Below are 17,131 nucleotides of genomic sequence, written 5' to 3' on the forward strand. Positions count from 1 at the left end.
CTAATCGTTATTTTGGCCTCCACAGCCTCATCTTACTCTGGAAACAGATGTGACAGAACCAAGGGGCAACCAGTTCCGAGCCGGATGGAGGAACCTCTGGACCATGAACTGTATACTCTGACTGCAGGGTATCTCTTCACCAGAATTGGACCATTTTTATTTATTAGACTGTTAAGTGAAGAGCTGTGCTCAGTGTAGGTCTGACAGCGACAACAGGAGCAACTCTCACACCTCTGTAGGAATAGTAACATTATATTAGTGATATCATTCTCAGATATTGTGTGCCTTTATAGTCCACTTATGTAAGAGTTTGGTCTGGAAGACCATTGTGGGTTTGCAGATGTTTGATTCAGAAAAAAATACAGTCTTTTCCTCAGAGAGATGGATGCCTTCCAAATCCTGCATTGTATTTTCCAGCAGGACTCAGATGAATGTAACACAGCCACTGCTCCATTATCCCCCCCACACCCCACCCCACTTTGCTGTGATTGCCTAGTGCTAACCCTTACATAATGTTACCTGCCGTAACTTTAACCGCATCTGACCTCGACGTACCGACATGGCGAATACTAGTCATTCACAGCACAGTTGGGCGAAAAACAGACGGAAAAAAGTGCCTAATGGGCTGCAGTTTGATCGCTTTGCTAGTCAGCAGGGTTGGACGGGGTCTATCTGCTGGTCATTTACCACAACAGCCTCTTAAAGGGGAACAACACCTACATTAAGAATTCCAGTGTTTTTTTCATGGCCTAGAAAAGTGAAATCAATACTTGTTAATATGAACTACTCTCTCAAAGCCAGAAACCAGAGAAGTAAGTCTCAAACTCATCATGTCTCTCTCATCAAAGTCTGCTGCTCCGAAGACCACAGATGGGAGCCTGTAATTGTGGACCCACAAAATGTTTTTCTTTTTTACACCCAAATGAGCTTTATTTTTTACGCTGTTCTTAGATCTGAAACAGAAAAAGTACCCACATATTTCCCTGGGTGCTCTCATCCAAATTTTCTCGGGTTTTTGAACCAGTTTGTTCAGGATTCTGGTGCTGTTTCACTAGCCTGGAAATAGACAATTTTTGAGTGAAACCATTGTAATCAAAGATATGACATTAGTGAGGGCATTGCGCAATGCGCACACCCACTGAAGTTTCTGGATTTGTAAGAAAGTTGTTCATGTTTTATGAGGACTTTTGGACTGTCTATACCATGGGGATAACATGTATGAATTTTTAAAATGGGTATAGTTTCTCTTTAAAGAAAAATTGCATGTGAGTAAGACATACTGATAGGCACATTAAGGCCATTTGAATGTAGCGACTTTACTCTTTACACTAGGTGAAATGTATTCTAGACTGCGTCCCTGCCAGTACCGGCGTGTGCCTGCTCTTTTAGTCGCCCGATACAGTGAGAAAGCTGTTGATTAACTGTACTTATTCACTGTTACCAGCTCTCCTGAGACCAACACAGACCCTTTATTACAGGTTACCACAATATTGCCTTGTCTTTTTTGTTACTAGGTTGTATGAGATGATAGCTGGATTTTTCTTTATCACTGCCCCAGGATTCACACGTTACTGTCCCAGCGCTCAGAGGACAGGATGTTTGAAACACTAGACACACAATCCCAAACTGCTAACATGTGGGAATGTTGCGAGGAATGTACTGTAGTGAAGGGAATGACACCTACCATGTTTTAGGTGCAGCTACACAGTGCCTACTAACTCTGACCTGTTGAATCTTTTTAGATCTGAAGACACATGTAAAGATGTTTGTAATTTTGTAGCCATCGAGACCAATGACAACCATGGCGGGCAGGGTTGTTGTTTTCCACTTCTTTTTATAGTTCAGGATGTTTTCTAGCTTCAAAACATCACCAGTATGCGGTTACTGATGTATTTTAAGTGACTGACAATGTTTCAGGTCATATTTTGGATCTGTCTGCTTGTGGGTAAACTGCTTGCCCTCCGGCAGCAAAATTAAGGAATCACTTAAAATACAAATGCTTCCTCTTTTTCTTTTTTTTTTCTTTTTTTTTAGATGTTTATATTATTTATTTTAAGTATCTTGTGGTGTTGTTTTTCATCAACTGCAAGTGACAAGCACATTTTTAAAGGGACTCCAGTGAAGATTGTCGAACTTCCACCAGGCCAGCTAGCGATGATACTGAGCAATAACTAACATTTTCTGCTTACTTCTCTTGCTTTCTATTTCCAATTGTATATAGTGTACATGCACTGGCTTCTTTTACTTAATGCAATCTTATAAACGGCTTTGTGTATCAAATGTATTTTCACAATAAAACTGACAATTTCCAATAATAACGCAAGTCTTGTTGATACGCAAACCACTCTATTTTCTGCTAAGTCACATTTATCTTAAAGGAACAGTTCATCCACAAAATGACCATTTATAAATCAATTACTTACCCGTGTTAACTTGAATTCTTGAAGAACTCTTTGATTTTCTGGCATGGTTCCTTGGAAAACTGTGAAGGTACCGACTTATTGACTGGGATCCACCTTTTAACAACAGCAACAAACTCACACAACTTATGCAGTATAATACAAGTCTTATTTATCTAGTTGAACACTTAGTACTCCCCAAACACAAGCATTTTCACCAAAAACAACTTAGTATTGGAGTCAGACTTACATGAAAGCATTAATAAGTTTTACTTTTAGTTTAGTTTAAAAGGTTATCGAAAAGTAGAGCACACGACTTGATAAAGGAGACTTGCATTATATTGCACGAGTTGTGTGAGATTATAAACAGATGTTTTGATCCTGTTTTGCTGTTTTTAAATGTGGTCCCCAATCAATCAAAAAATTAATGTGTTTGTCTTTTTCCTCGGAGGCATGCGAGAAAAGTTTTCTACCCGAATTCAAGGGAACAAGGCATGATTAACTGATTTACAAATGGTCATTTTATGGGTGAAGTACTCCTTTAAGCATCTCAAAATGTACAGATATTCAACGTCACTATCATTTGGAAAAACGTGGACAAGAAACACATTGTATTTTCCGAGGCTTTTAATTAATTTCAACTAGTTTTATTTTCAATAATTTGCTTATATTCTAAACTAAGTTCTAACAAAGAAGTAAAAATCTACGTTTCAGAGTGACAAAATAGTTATATAAATATGAATTAAATAGTGAGCAGACAATTTGGAGCACTGAAAATCAGAACATGTGGTATATGCTTTTTTTAATTACACAATAGCTAATCTAGTAGTTTTCTCCTGCTGAGGAAAGTCTGACTGTACATCGATCTGACCGATATTTCTCTTCAGATATTTACAAAGAGCTCTGAGATTAACTCACCCCAATGATAGAGTGAACGTGTTCAGTGCCACAGGGAGATTAGATGGAGAACACTGTAAAAAAACAAAACAAAAAGAAAACTTTACAGGTTAACTAAAATATGTATGTGCCGTTTCACATGTAGGCTACCATGGCATATGAAAAAAAGTTACAGTATGGTCATCTAAATAATAAAAATTAATACATGTATGATTTTAAACAATGTAAGAAAATGGCAAGGTGTCACGGTTTTTCAAGGCTAGTGTCTGATACTGAATCTGATGCCACTGCGCTCGATAAAATGGTAAGACAAAACAAATGAGATGTACTCGGTTCATGCACTGAAACAACACTTTCAGCATATTGCTTAAATATTACAACCCGCAAACTAGCTGAGGTGAACGATGATCGAGCAGCTGACTGACCTGTCGACAACAGGTTGGCTGCATTATTATGGACTTCCTGTCCTCCATAGGCTACAAGTGTCTCACCTACAAATGTGCAAATATAACTCTGAAAATGACAAACTGCAGAGAAACAACCATTTTATGGAGAAAACAGCTGCAAACTACAACTTAAAACCTTAAAACTGATGCTTCATCCCCTCTATTTGTCTTACAATTGATAACTATCTCTATGATTACAGTGTATTCTCTACAATTAAGCTGCATGAGGCATTAAGTAGCGGTTGCTAGGTAGGCAGGGCGTTCCATGAGGTATTTCGTACTTCTGACCAGTGCCAAACATACTCATACATGAAATCTGATGTATAAGGCAAAAAGAAAATCTAATTACAGATTGTTTTTCAAAAAAGAAAACAAAAGTTCGCTTTTGCATGACTTGAAAATAAACCACTTACAGAACGACAGGCACATTAAACATAGCAAAAAAAGAAAATAAAGACAAACCAAGAGAATAATTGCACATTTTTTCACAAAGCATAAAGTGGTTCATTAACTTGAAAGTGAAGATGAAAGTGGTTCCGTGTTAATCCATAAAGCCCTGGAATATTAGTGGTAATACTTGTGCTTGGCAGAAATGAGGTGTTTTGGCCTTATATTTGTTTGTCTGAAAATATATTTGATTCATATCATTATAAAGCATTTGTGAGGGGAGAAAAAAAGAACCACTTTCATCTCACTGTTGCAATACTTTTGTTATCGACTGCTTTGAGACATTTCAACCGTTTGTGGCCGAGGAGATTCACAAATCAGAAGATTTGAAATAAAAATCAAGTTATTTGATGGACAATAAAACATGTGGTTTACAGTATATAACACGCACTGCAAGAGGTTTGTTCACATTAAACTGCTACAGTTGACTTACATTTTAGGCACTGGCACTTCAACTGATGCTTCTCAAAGAGAGATCGTAATTCAACAGCATGCACTGCAAGTGGAGCTGCAACTAACTGTTGGGAGTGACTTTGACTACCGTTACGTGAGCAAAATTATAAGTGTTTGAAATGGCACAAGTGAAAAGAAAAATGCTCAGTTCAGAAACTGATGTTCTACAATGTTTTACACATCAGGTATGTTCCTTTTGAAGGTTTACCCTGAGTGCTGCCAGTTGGCTCATTCATTCCTGCCTGTTGTAACTGAGAACTAATAAGGAAATATAAACAACTGATGACGTCCCTTAAAGGCTACATGAGTTTTAGAAGACAGATTTTGTTTACAACATTCATAAAAAGCTTTTCTAATAAAATATGCACAGAAAATAAGAGGAATAAATTAATAAATACATCCATTTTTAGCATACAATGTCACTCAACGTGATTATTATTAGCAGTACGACTATTTACTTGATAATATGTGATTGGTCAATCACTTTGCCACTGACCTTCGGACACACCCAGAGGTATTTGACTTAATAACAACAGGCTTGCCCTATGTGAAATCCAAAAGGAAAGTGAGCAGTCCTTCGACACTGACAGCAAAGCTAATAACAAAAAGGATTCAGAGATAAATATAGTTTGTATATTTTGATTCCTAAGGAACTTACAGAGGCACTGAACACATTTATACATAGCAAGAGAGGAGAGATCACTGTTAGAACAGTACTGTCTTACAAAAACATGTCATCAGTTAATGTTCTCACGTGGACCTGGGCTGCACTTTTCTGTTCACTTTGGTTGGTTGGTTGGTTTGTCATTGAGGAATGAGTGGCGACTAGTATGTTCATCAGCCAGGGTCTCCTGTATTTCTAGGATCCTGTGAATCCTTGGAAAACATTCAGGCCATATCAAAGGCTGACCGAAAAACCCTCTGCAGACTTTTGAGTGATGTCGCCATCTGTTGTGGAGGTAAGACTGGAAGTCAGTAATGAAATGTGCATGTCTTCAGAAAGAGCTTCCATCAGGACCAAGGAGCATTTTCTGAAAGAAAAAAAAAAGTTTTACAATTATCGATAGAGGGATGAATAAGAGATAAATAAGAGGGCCACTTGTCCTCTTCTCTGGTACGCTCTGCGCTTCAAAGGAAAGACCCCATGTCCAAATCCATAAAGGTGTTAGCATCTATGCTAAAAGAGGAATCGTAGGTCTGGGTGTTCTGGTGCATCTTCTGATGGTGCCGCAGGTTGGATTTGCTGGAAAAGCTCTTGTCGCACAGCACGCAGGCGAAGGGCTTCTCTTTGGTGTGGATTCGTCTGTGACATATGAGCTGGGTGGACACACGGAACGCCTTACCGCACTCCAGACACTGGTAGCGCTTGGGTTCGGTGTGAATGCGCCGGTGGTTCTTGAGAGCCATCAGGTTTGTGAACTCCTTCTGGCAGACGGAGCAAAAGAAGGAGCCAGTCTTGTGGCTGTTCTTGTGGTTGAGGAGGGAGCCGGCGTGGCGGTAAGTGCGGCCGCAGTGCTCGCAGACGTGGCTCTTCTCCTCTGTGCCAGCAGACTCGCTGCTCTTTTGAGAATCAGCGATGCTTCTTGGAATGTGAGACAAAGGTGGAGGAACCTGCTCTTGCATCCCGTCAATCCCCATGGTCGGATTTATTCCTGAGTCCCAGCAGATGTTATCCACAGGTTCATCCACGTCTTGCTGATAGGAGTCCTGAGCCCCGTGGTGTATTTCCTGGTGCTGCTGGTAGCTGGTTGTGTTGGGAAAGCTCTGCTGGCAGGGGCTGCACGCCACGGGCCGGTCCTTTGAGTGCACCTCCATGTGGCTCTGCAGGTGTGCGACCAGACAGAAGGTCTTGCCGCACTCGGGGCAGCAGTGACGCCTCATCTGGGTGTGTATCTGTAGAGTGAGAGGATCAGGAAATGTCTGGAGACACAACGTACAGTGGTGGAGGTTTTCGGAGTGCGTCTTTTTATGGTTGAGTAGAGAGCCAGCGTGGCGGTAGGAGCGCCCACACAGGTCACACCTGCAGCAGGGATATGTTCATATTCAAAACCCAATATTACACTTTTACTCAAATCATTTTACACAGCAATGAACTATTTATCAACCTGCAAATTTCTTAGAATATTAATTACTTTTATTATACTTAAAAATAACAGACCGACTAATAGTGGATCTTGAACAGTACTTTGGCTGATATTTGATTTTTTTTTACATATAACAAAAACAAACTTAGTGATGAGGATCCTTTAAATTTGTTTTTTAAGAATTATCAAGATATACTGTGGGATATTTTATAGTTTGAAAATAAACTTATCAGAGTTGGGTGATAAAATCAAATATCACAATATTTTTGACCAAACGCTTTGATCAATCTTGCACTGATATTGTTGCCAGTTTGTGCTTTCACAAAATATCTGCACAATGAGATCTGTGATAAACAATCAACAATAATGTGGATATAATGACTAAGTAGTTAAAGACTAATGTTAGAAACCCTAGAACAGCCTGGTAATTCAGAAAACTACATTTCTTTACTGTGATGCAGCCTTTCAAACCTTGAATAGACATTTACGATGGTACAGTATCCAAAATCTAAGACTATCTAGTCCCATATCATGATATCGATATAATGGATATATTGCCCCTCTTGTCAGTGAACTTATCCTGATCAGACTAGCATGTTTTTGTGAATTCCATGCACATTTCGAGACAGTGTAACAGCACTAACATTCCTCATCGCCATTAGTTTTGACAATGTGCTATAACATTATTGTGCAGGGATTCGCAGCCTCAGGAACTCCAGGTCCTTGAAGGCTCACACTTTTTTTTTTACCAGTAGCTAAACAATCTAAGTTTGGATAAAATGTTAGATTGTTTTGGTTTAGACATAAACAGCTCAAAATTACCATTGCCAAGCCTACCAGACTGTATTTGCATAAACAGTAATTTAGGCTGTATAAATCCAGCATATTTTCACATCTAACAGGGTCAATTAAGAACTTCTTAAAACCAAATCAGAGTTAGTGAAAGAAAGTTAAAAGAGCAGAGAACTCAGATGGTTTCTGTGAGTTTAATTTTGTTTCTGTGCACTTTAAATGAGGTGTTTTACAATGATAAAATTACTGTTTATTTAAATGGAGTTTGGAGGATCTGACAACAGCAATTTTGGGAGAGCTAAACAAAAAGGTCTATCTCTGTAGGGATCCATTAAATAATCTGAGCTTGTCTGTGGCAAAAATAAGCACATTTAGAGGAGGCACATTGACTGTATTGACAAGCTCTCAGTATTGTCCCCTGCTATATCATTACTGGCCCATTTTTAGAAAATCTTGTTCATATTAGACACTAACACACAAAAACATGGGAAATATGATCTATGTTGAAAAATACCCTTTAACACTGGATTTTTAAGTTTATTTGATGTGCAAAACTCTTTAGCATGGCAGCAAATGCTTTGTTTCCCCCTTCGACATAAAATGTCGAGATGTCTTGTGGGCGTTTCTGACTGTATCTATGATCACTAATAGATAAAAACAAATAGACAAAACAAGACTGATACACTCAGTTCACAATAAGAGAGTAACTCACATGAAGCACTTGTCTCCTCTCTCTGACTGCTGGACTCCAGCTCTCGGGGAGTTCTCCTGACCTCTGCGGCAGCGGTGCCTCTTCAGGCCGGACCTGCCCTGGAAGCTCTTTCCACATGCAGGACAGCTGAAGTGACTCGCCACCCGGTTGTGGACCCTCTGGTGGTTGTGCAGGATACTGGCGAGGCGGAAAGCTTTTCCGCATGTGAGACACACATACTTTTTCTTCTGTGTATGGATGCGTGTGTGATTGCGAAGAGCCATGGGGTTAGTGAAGGGCTTGGAGCAGAAGCTGCAACTGAAATGTCCTGTCTTGTGGGTATTTTTGTGGTTCAGGAGTGAGCCTGCATGGCGGTAGCTGCGATTACATATGTTGCAGGTGAAAGGCCGCTCCTCTTTATTTGGAGACATATCTGGTTGGGCATCACTACTGCCTGAAGGTCCATCACAGGTGTGGGCTGTCAGTTGGTCAACAGAGAGAAAGGCCTGCTTACATTCCTTACACTTCAAGGCTCTAGATTTTAGACCCCTCCTGCCTGCGGCCCCATCCTTTCTGAGGCCTGCACAAATGTGGGCTAATAGCTGCTTCTTTCCCCTGAAGCCTTTTCCACAGTTTTGGCAAGAGTGCTTTTTATATGCAAAGTGGGTACGCAAGTGGTTTTTCATTGCTAGTTGGTTTGAGTAAGTGTTGTTACAAACGGAGCAGTAATATTCACCTGTTTTGTGGGAGTTTCTGTGGTTGACCAGACTTCCTGCGTGGCGATATGTACGCCCACACTGGTCACAGGCAAAAGGCCGTTGATCACCTGTGTCTTCCAATTTGACTGAGGTCTCACACTTTGTTTGTCCTCTCTTTCCTCCAGGCAGTTGCTTGCACCGTCGGGAAGAGGTAAAAGCCTGATTGACATTTGAGGTTAAGGACTGCATTCCTCCATCTGACTTGGTCCCATTCATCTGCATGAGGGCCTGGATCTGGTTGTTGAGATCCTGGATTTTGGCTTGGTTCTCTTTGTGCCTTCTCAGGTGATTCAATAGCTGCTTCTGAATTTTGAAGGCTTTCCCACACTCGTGGCAAGTATGCCTGAGGGAGGAGACAAGACATACAGTTAATTCTGTGTTTGCAAAACAAGGAGTCATGGTGACAAAACACATCTGCAACACCAAAAAAACAGAAACTCTACAGGTAACTCTTAGGTTTCTTTGGTTTGGCAATTATTCATCAATTCCAACATGCATTAAAAGTTTGCAACATGATTGAAAAATATAAGACTTTTAAATCTATTAATGATGTTTATTCTTACTGGAACTAACCTTTTAATATCAAAGTGGGACCTCTGGTGGTTTTTAAGGGCCAACAGGTTGTAGAAGCGCTTCTGGCAGACAAGGCATCTGAATACACCTGTTTTGTGAGACTTTTTGTGGTTAAGGAGGGAACCAGCATGTCTGTATGAGCGCCCACACTGATCACACTTGTACTGACGATCTTCGCTATCAACAGTGTCTTTGACTTGGCTCTTGTCTTCATGCTGGAGAACATCATTTACTTTCATAGTCTGTGTTGACTGATCTGTCTTCACAGCTGTGCAACCATGGTCCTCAAGATGATGGTAGCTGGTGCAAAAGATGCCACAGCTGCCACAGATGATACTCTGTGCTTCCTCCTTTCCTACAGACACATCACTGTTGTTCATTTCTAAATTATTTACATTATCTACCTGGGCCTTGTTGTGTAGAAGCTGATGAGCGATCAAGTCTTGCCTATTGGCAAAACTTTCCCCACATGTGCTACAGATCATCATCTCTCCAGGCTCATCATCTTTCACTTCTTCATGGGAGGACATGGAGGAAGGACCTGAGCTTGCAGGAGTGCCATGGGACTGTGTGTGTCCTCGGAGATGACTCCTGAGAGCCCTCATGCTGGTGTAGCTGTTTCCACATATAGAGCACTGATACAGATCTCCATCATCATCCTCCTCCTCATCTGCGTTGTCACCTTCTCCGCCACTATTCAGCTGATCACTGCTCATATTGTCATGGAAGTTCTGTTCAAAGTAACTTTGGTCGTGGCTACCATTCAGACCATGGAACTCTACATTACTCCCTGGATTTCCAATGGCGCAGTGACTATTGCTGTCCTGGAAATTCATATTACTGTCATAGTCATTGCTAGTAGTGTCATGTTGCTGCTGTAGCAGTGGGCAACTGTGAGACTTAATCCCTGCAATATCTGCAAATGTCTCTCCACAGTCTGCACACATGTGCCTCTGCATCAGGTGTTCATTGTGAGGTAGATGCACAGTCATATCCTGGGAAAAGTCCTGATTAAACTGCTCATGGTACAAAGCTCCATTGCTGTGGTCAACTCCATTCTCCTGATCCATACCGAGCACAGGGTGAGTGCGATCCGCCTCCTCGTCTTGGGAGGAGAAGCAGCCCTGTTGGTTATCCAGAGTCAGAGGCTCTGAGGAGAGCCAGTCTCCCTCAGCGTTGAGGCTGAAAGATTGAGAAGACTGAGCTTTATGGAGACGAAGATGACTTTTGAGGGCGGCCAGGTGAGGATAGCTTTTTCTGCAGATTGAGCACTGGTAAATCCCGACCTGATGTGACCTTTTGTGATTGATGAGGCTCCCAGAGTGCCGGTAGCTTTTACCACAGATTTGACACTTGAAGGGACGCTCGTCAGAATCTACAGTTGACGTCTCCTCAGTTTCAGTTGCATTGTCAGTGTCCAGGGTAAGGGTAGGGTTCAGAGTGCTTGTGTCCATGACTGGGGGTTCTCCCTGAGTGCTATTGGAAGGTGGTGTCTGATTATTGGAACAGTCTGAGTACACATGACCATTACTTCTCATCTGCTCCTGTGGCTGATCAAAGCCTCCGTGATTATCTATGGATGATACTGAGGGAACATTATTTATAGGAGATGCATAAAAATTTGACTCAGGCGAAGCAATACTGTTGTCAAATGTTATATTGTGGTTCTCTGACAAAGTATCTTGAAGCCCAAATGACATTGATGAAGAATTATGCATTTGGATGTGTTCCTGGAACTCTTCATCACTGGGGAATAGTACCTGACACAAATGGCAGAAATTAACTGGAGCGTCCTGGCTCTGAGGTGAAAACTGGTCCATTGGTGTGTCTGTGTATGACCCACCCATTGAATTCGGGTCCGCCCCACTTCTTGCCTTGTGAGTTCTCTGGTGGCTGTAAAGGGCAGCCATGTTATTGAAGAGTTTGAAACACACTGTGCACTCAAACATTCCCACTTGGTGAGTCTTTTTATGATTGGTCAGGCTCCGATGGTGTATGTATGATTTGTCACACAAATCACACCTGAAAGGTCGATTTGCTGCATCATCAGAGGGCTCAGCTTGTGCATTATAAACAACCTCTGGCTTGTACTCAGCTGGGCTACTTTCTGTAGAAATCCCAACACCGAACGACTGTTCACTGAGATGATGTGGGTGATCATTTTCAATTTCACGTCCGTCTTCATGTGTGAGATATTCCACATCTACTTTCCTGTATGACTGCTCCTTTGCTCGCCTGGCAAGATGAACCCTCTCATGTGTGGCCAGCTGTGTTGCCAGACGAAAAGCTTTCCCACATTCAGCACAGGAGTACTTTTTCTGTGACGTGTGGCTCCGGAGGTGACTTTTCAGGGACAAGGCATTTGAGTTTTCTTTACCACAGATGTTACATTGAAAAGAACCCACCTCGTGAGTCTTTTTGTGGTTAGCTAGGCTTCCAGCATGCCTATAACCACGTCCACATTCATCACATTTAAATTTGCGGTCTTCCTCTTGTTGAAGGTGAGCATCCATGTGCTCGAGCAGACTGGGCATATTGGGACATACCAGGCCACATTGTTTGCAAGGAAAACCTGTTGTCCTGCCGGGGTCTTGCACTGCCATCACAAGTTAAAGACTGAATTGGATGCACCAGACACAGAGTGTATGAATGTGCAGGAGGGAAATGCATTAGATTTCTTTACTGTCCATATATATAGAAGATAGTTCTTTACAATAAGGTCCAAGCAGTGTCCATGGAGGTAATGCAGCAAATATTGAAAAACAGTTCCAGACAGTTAAGACTTCAGTTTAGGAGAAGTGAGCAAAGATGTGGGCAGTGAGCTGTTGAGGATAGAAGAGACACTGGTTAGAGTTGGTCAATGCATCAACAATATACAGTATTTGTTTTTAGGCAATGGATCATGTTTACAATATAGGAAGCTACACACAACATATAAAGCATTATTCCTGAAGATATTAGTTTATTCCTCAATCATACAAACTGACAGCTTAACCTACGCATCACACCCGAGTCTGAGTAAAAACAGTGAACATCTCATGTTTGTGCCTCACAAGGTCTACTCCGTGAATTAAATCTGCAAAAGTCAATAAATCTTTGGGGATAACACGGCCAGGATGTTTTGGCTTAAATGCGTCACCTGCAACACATACTAACAAGCATCACGGACATACTTATTAAGTTAAATATAGTTAACAGTTACTTACAAACGGTACAAAGCCTGACATGTTTTGCTAGCGTTACATCTCTGCACCAGCAGGCTAACTAAACTAGCTATGTCAATAAACCGGGAAACGCCTCTTTCTCCGGCTGCATTGCCACTGCAAACAACAGTTTTCTCCGACATTATGAACAAAACCAGAATTAACATATTTGTCTTCGTCGCGTTTCGAGGAGGAGCGTACAGGTTAACTACGGTTACATTTGTAAAACAAAACAGTGGGCAAACGTTAGCGCGCTACCTGCTAGCATCACCGTGGCTAGCTAAACAAACATTGCACCAAAAAGCAAGGAAGTCGTTTTAAATGCGGAATTACGATGTCGGCAAATGCGTCAAATTCAATACCTGCAGCATTACTGATTCAGCGCCAGCTTCCGAGGATATTTTTTCATTCATTATTTTCTAAAACGTTAATTTTGTATAAAGGGCAACCCCCTTTTTTCCAATTGTCTTTTTTTCCTCCATCCCCATTTCCACATTGCTCTTGTTGCTAGGAAACAGGAAATGTGCAGCAGTGAAATACTTCCCCATCGAAAGTACCTAAAAAGTTGCAAATTGCGGCGAGTTCGGCTTTAAAGTAATCACAAAGCATATATACTAAAATAAAATCAAAGAGCGTAAATGTTCATATCAATATTCTGAGGCTGCGTTTGGTAAAATGCCTTAAGTAGTACTGGCTAGCTGCTTCTGACAGCTAGGTTAGCTCTCGACGCTAGCGTTAGCTTTGACTTAAAAGCATTGAAAATCATCTTCGTTTCAGCTTGGTACGAATGTTTCAGTTACAAAACACACCCCGATAACTTAACAAGAACTACAGCATTTTACAAGGGGGGGTGTATTATATTCATTATGAGTATTATCTAGATATTTTTACAATTATACGCATTAAAATGTTGCACACTTGGCTTGCCGAGAGCTTTCGTCATCATGGTCCTAGAGCCGTCCCCCACCCAGCAGCCAGTCAACAGCAATCACCGTGTCTCACAGTAAATGCAGCCGTGTACCGACGCGCTTTTCCGGGCATTATCGACTAACCTTTCATGTCCTGAATCAGGTAAGAAAGACATTTATTTATCTAATGCACTCGAGATGCAAAGACAGCTAATGTTGGCCAAATCCATCCCGCATAACCACGGTCATGATGATGATGACGCTGTCGAGTGAATTGGTGCAGCTGGTCCTAAAGCCAGCCATTTTGAGTTAGTTAAAGTGTTTAGCAAGAGAGCTAGCGAACATTAATACGTACACATCGTATCCGGATGTCAAACAGCGCTGCACTGAGTCGTGATCTTTGATCCTGGTCTCCGCTCGGGCACATGTCAGTCATTCACACACAGTCATTTCTGTCATTGCATCGCCAACTTCCTCTGGCATCAAAGCGGTTAGCTTATTGTCCCTGAGGTCCTAATGCCAGCCATTTTGTAATTTAATGCACACCCACATATTTCTGCTTTCATGTATTCATACTGATTTTTTTCTGGTTGTGCACAACTTAGGATCTGCTCTCCCAATTCATATCTGTCTTAAGACTAGTTTGATGTCTGAAATAATCTTTTAGTCTCATGTCATTATGCTGCAAATGATCTGATCATTTACAGAATTTTTATAAAGGTCTTTTTATATTTAATCCCTTTTTGCAGATATAAAGATGGCCTCTCCTCAGCCTGGCAGCCCACCTCTTGCAGAGCAGTATACTCCTCCTGTTCAGGATGAAGAAAGCCATCAAGATGAAGAGCTGATGATGGATCACCCTGCAAAAAAACGTGGCAGAGGCAGGCCTCCAAAAGCCAAACCTTCCTTCAAATGCTCAGCCTGCACAGAGGCTTTCAGGAGCCTGTCAGCTCTGCGGAGCCACAAGCTTTCAGCACACGTCAAGGAGCGTCAGCAGCAACACTCGTGTTCTCAGTGTACGAAAACATTCTCGAGCAAGGCTCAGCTCTCGAAGCATGAGCGCACTCATTCAGCCCAGCGACCCTTTCAGTGTCCCGACTGTCACAAGGCTTACAAGACACCCACTGAGCTACGCAACCATAGCCGCTCTCACACAGGGGAGAAACCATTCGTATGCACAGAGTGTGGTAAGGCGTTTATGCAAGCTATATGCCTGAGAATCCATATGACACAGCACAGTGGAGAGCGCCCGTACTCCTGCCGTCAGTGCTCTAAGAGCTACCCCACCCTGTCTAAACTGAAGGTGCACATGCGCTCTCACACGGGAGAAAAGCCATACTTCTGCGTGGAGTGCGGTAAGAGTTTTGCAGATCCCTCCGTGTTCCGAAAACACAGAAGGAACCACCAAGGTCATCGGCCGTATGCTTGTGATGAGTGTGGGAAAACATACACAGAGCTGAAGGACCTGAAAAACCATGAGCGCTCCCACACCGGAGAAAAACCATACCTGTGCTCAGACTGTGGTAAAGCCTTCTCCCGCTCCTCCTCCCTGGCCTGCCATCAGCGCATTCACTCCCAGAACAAACCCTATCAGTGCGAGCAGTGTGGTAAGGGCTTCACTCAGCTCTCCTCCTACCAGTCTCACCTCCGCACTCACTCTGGCGAGAAGCCGTTCCTCTGCCCACAGTGTGGCAAGATGTTCTCTGACCCTTCCAGTTTCCGTCGCCACCAGCGAGCCCACTTGGGTTTCAAGCCATACCCCTGCGACAAGTGTTCCAAGAGGTTTCGGCAGCCGGCCGATCTGGCCGTGCACGAGCGCGTTCATTCCGGAGAGCGGCCTTACAAATGCCAGAGCTGTGACAAGGCTTTTGTAGCATCCTGGGATCTGCGGCGCCACATGCTCGTCCACACGGGTCTTAGGCCCTTTTCTTGCACTGAGTGTGACAAGTCTTTTGCTGAGCGCTCCAGCCTCAACAAACACCGGCGCGTGCACTCTGGAGAGAGGCCTTTTAAATGTGAGGAGTGTTTGAAGTCTTTCGTGGTGTCCTCGAGCTTGCGCAAACATGAGAGGACTCACCTAGCTGAGCAGTCTGAGCAGCAGCAGCAGCAGCAGCAGCAGCAGCAGCAGCAGCAGCAGGAGACAGAGGCCGGGTCGGCCTCAGGCTTCACTGCCCACACAACTCTCCCTCAGTTCTCCTGCACTCACTGTGATGCTACTTTTGGAAGCTGGGATGAAGTTCAGGCACATGAGAATCTCCACTCAATCGACTCCACTCCTCAGACTGTTACAAAAATCGTGCCCATGGGCTCACATGTCTGTGAAACCTGCCAGGCAGAGTTTGCACAGCTGGCAGACTTGCAGGAGCACGAGAAACAGCATCCCAAGCCGCGGCCTCATGTCTGCAACAGCTGCGGCAAAGGCTTCCTCAACAAATCTGGACTGCGTAAACACCAGAAGACCCACTCCACCAGCAGGTCTCACAGCTGCCCCCACTGTGGCAAAGCTTTCCTGTTTGCCGCCTACCTTCGCAAGCACTTAAGGACTCACGCAGACGCTGCCCCGACAGCTTCGCCACTCACTGACATAAACATTATCCATACTGACCCGCTTCCCTCTCCTCCACCCCCCAGTGAGGTTTCATCCACCACTGTTGAACCCAGCGCCATATCGCTGACGGTTCCTGTGACTGTACCTGTGACTGCTTTTCAGACTCTGCCAGAGTACTTGGTCAAAGAGGAGGGACTGTAAGCTTTTTTTATTTTATTTTTTTTATACTGTTTTTCACATTTTGATTCCACAAATATTTAGCCAGTGGCCTTAAATCTTTTTAGAAGATTGGTCTGATGAAGTGTTATATTTAAAGAGAAACTTTTTTGTCAAAAAAAGCTCAAAATAGTCTCAGTCATGTAAATTGTCAGCGCTTTGTCATCGTTTCACATTTCCATAATATTTGAAAGATGTGACGCATCATGTTTTAAAATATTTACTGTATTATGAGTAGCTTACTATGAAAAGATCTTCTCTGTTATAATCGCTTCATATAAACGTGGTGTTGCAAACATGTATGCTAATCACTTAAGCTGTTGTGATTTCAGGTAAAATGTGTTTTACAATGCTTTTTAAATTACAGCCTGTCTTACATTCTTTGAATTTACACTTTTTTTTTGTGGAACAAACCATTTGTAAATGTTTTAATGTGTAATTACTAGTATCATCTAATATTATAAAAAAAACAAACTGTTGATTGAAAAAAATGTCAGTGGTATTCCAGAATGTTCAGATTAATTACATTTTATACCAATAAAAAAAATGTGTAATGTGTAAAAAGTGTTAATGATTTAGTGGTCACTTTTTTTGTTTCATCATGTTTCATATATCATATGCAGGAGCATCTTCAATGCTGAAGAGAGAGATGTAAACAAAAAGTCAAGTCAGCACATCGCCTGGCATGAAACTAACACATCTACTGATGATGATGA

General features: G+C 42.3%; 3 protein-coding genes across 7 annotated transcripts in view; 2 read left to right on the forward strand and 1 right to left on the reverse strand.

Moving 5' to 3' along the window:
- Window positions 1-2,318, forward strand: part of si:rp71-1c10.7 (uncharacterized) — a 35,535-nt gene extending 33,217 nt beyond the window's left edge. Inside the window, exon 5 of the mRNA XM_042508045.2 lies at window positions 26-2,318. The gene's annotated coding sequence lies outside the window, so the exon portion shown is untranslated. The remainder of the gene's footprint in view (window positions 1-25) is intronic.
- A 690-nt stretch (window positions 2,319-3,008) lies between these two features.
- Window positions 3,009-14,157, reverse strand: znf646 (zinc finger protein 646). 4 transcript variants are annotated; one of them, XM_042507439.2, is made up of 4 exons: window positions 14,007-14,157; window positions 9,541-12,362; window positions 8,231-9,310; window positions 3,009-6,662 (listed from the first exon to the last, which is right to left on the reverse strand). In XM_042507439.2, exons 2-4 carry the CDS (start codon window positions 12,141-12,143, stop codon window positions 5,771-5,773), a joined length of 4,575 nt encoding a protein of 1,524 aa, XP_042363373.2. In that variant the 5' UTR covers window positions 12,144-12,362; window positions 14,007-14,157; the 3' UTR covers window positions 3,009-5,770. The 4 variants fall into 4 exon arrangements, with proteins under 4 accessions (XP_042363373.2, XP_042363374.2, XP_042363375.2 ...); XM_042507440.2 differs by lacking the exon at window positions 14,007-14,157 and adding an exon at window positions 13,796-13,932; XM_042507441.2 differs by lacking the exon at window positions 14,007-14,157 and adding an exon at window positions 13,662-13,785.
- Window positions 13,667-16,979, forward strand: znf668 (zinc finger protein 668). 2 transcript variants are annotated; one of them, XM_042507446.2, is made up of 2 exons: window positions 13,667-13,814; window positions 14,401-16,979. In XM_042507446.2, the coding sequence occupies exons 1-2, from the start codon at window positions 13,751-13,753 to the stop codon at window positions 16,398-16,400; spliced, it is 2,064 nt and encodes a 687-aa protein (XP_042363380.2). In that variant the 5' UTR covers window positions 13,667-13,750; the 3' UTR covers window positions 16,401-16,979. The 2 variants fall into 2 exon arrangements, with proteins under 2 accessions (XP_042363380.2, XP_042363379.2); XM_042507445.2 differs by lacking the exon at window positions 13,667-13,814 and adding an exon at window positions 13,959-14,078.
- The last annotated feature ends 152 nt before the right edge of the window (window positions 16,980-17,131 follow it).

Source organism: Plectropomus leopardus, chromosome 19 (genome assembly GCF_026936395.1).
Source record: "Plectropomus leopardus strain MGB_pleo_1.0 chromosome 19, ASM2693639v1, whole genome shotgun sequence".
Lineage (NCBI taxonomy): Eukaryota > Metazoa > Chordata > Actinopteri > Perciformes > Serranidae > Plectropomus > Plectropomus leopardus.

Coding starts and splice junctions, on each gene's coding strand:
- znf668 (XM_042507446.2), top strand. CDS start 13,751: ATGCAGCCGTGTACCGACGCGCTTTTCCGGGCATTATCGACTAACCTT. Junction 13,815..14,400: donor CCTTTCATGTCCTGAATCAG/GTAAGAAAGACA, acceptor CCCTTTTTGCAG/ATATAAAGATGGCCTCTCCT.
- znf646 (XM_042507439.2), bottom strand. CDS start 12,143: ATGGCAGTGCAAGACCCCGGCAGGACAACAGGTTTTCCTTGCAAACAA. Junction 9,311..9,540: donor TCCCACTTTGATATTAAAAG/GTTAGTTCCAGT, acceptor CTCCTCCCTCAG/GCATACTTGCCACGAGTGTG. Junction 6,663..8,230: donor AGAGGAGACAAGTGCTTCAT/GTGAGTTACTCT, acceptor TCCCTGCTGCAG/GTGTGACCTGTGTGGGCGCT.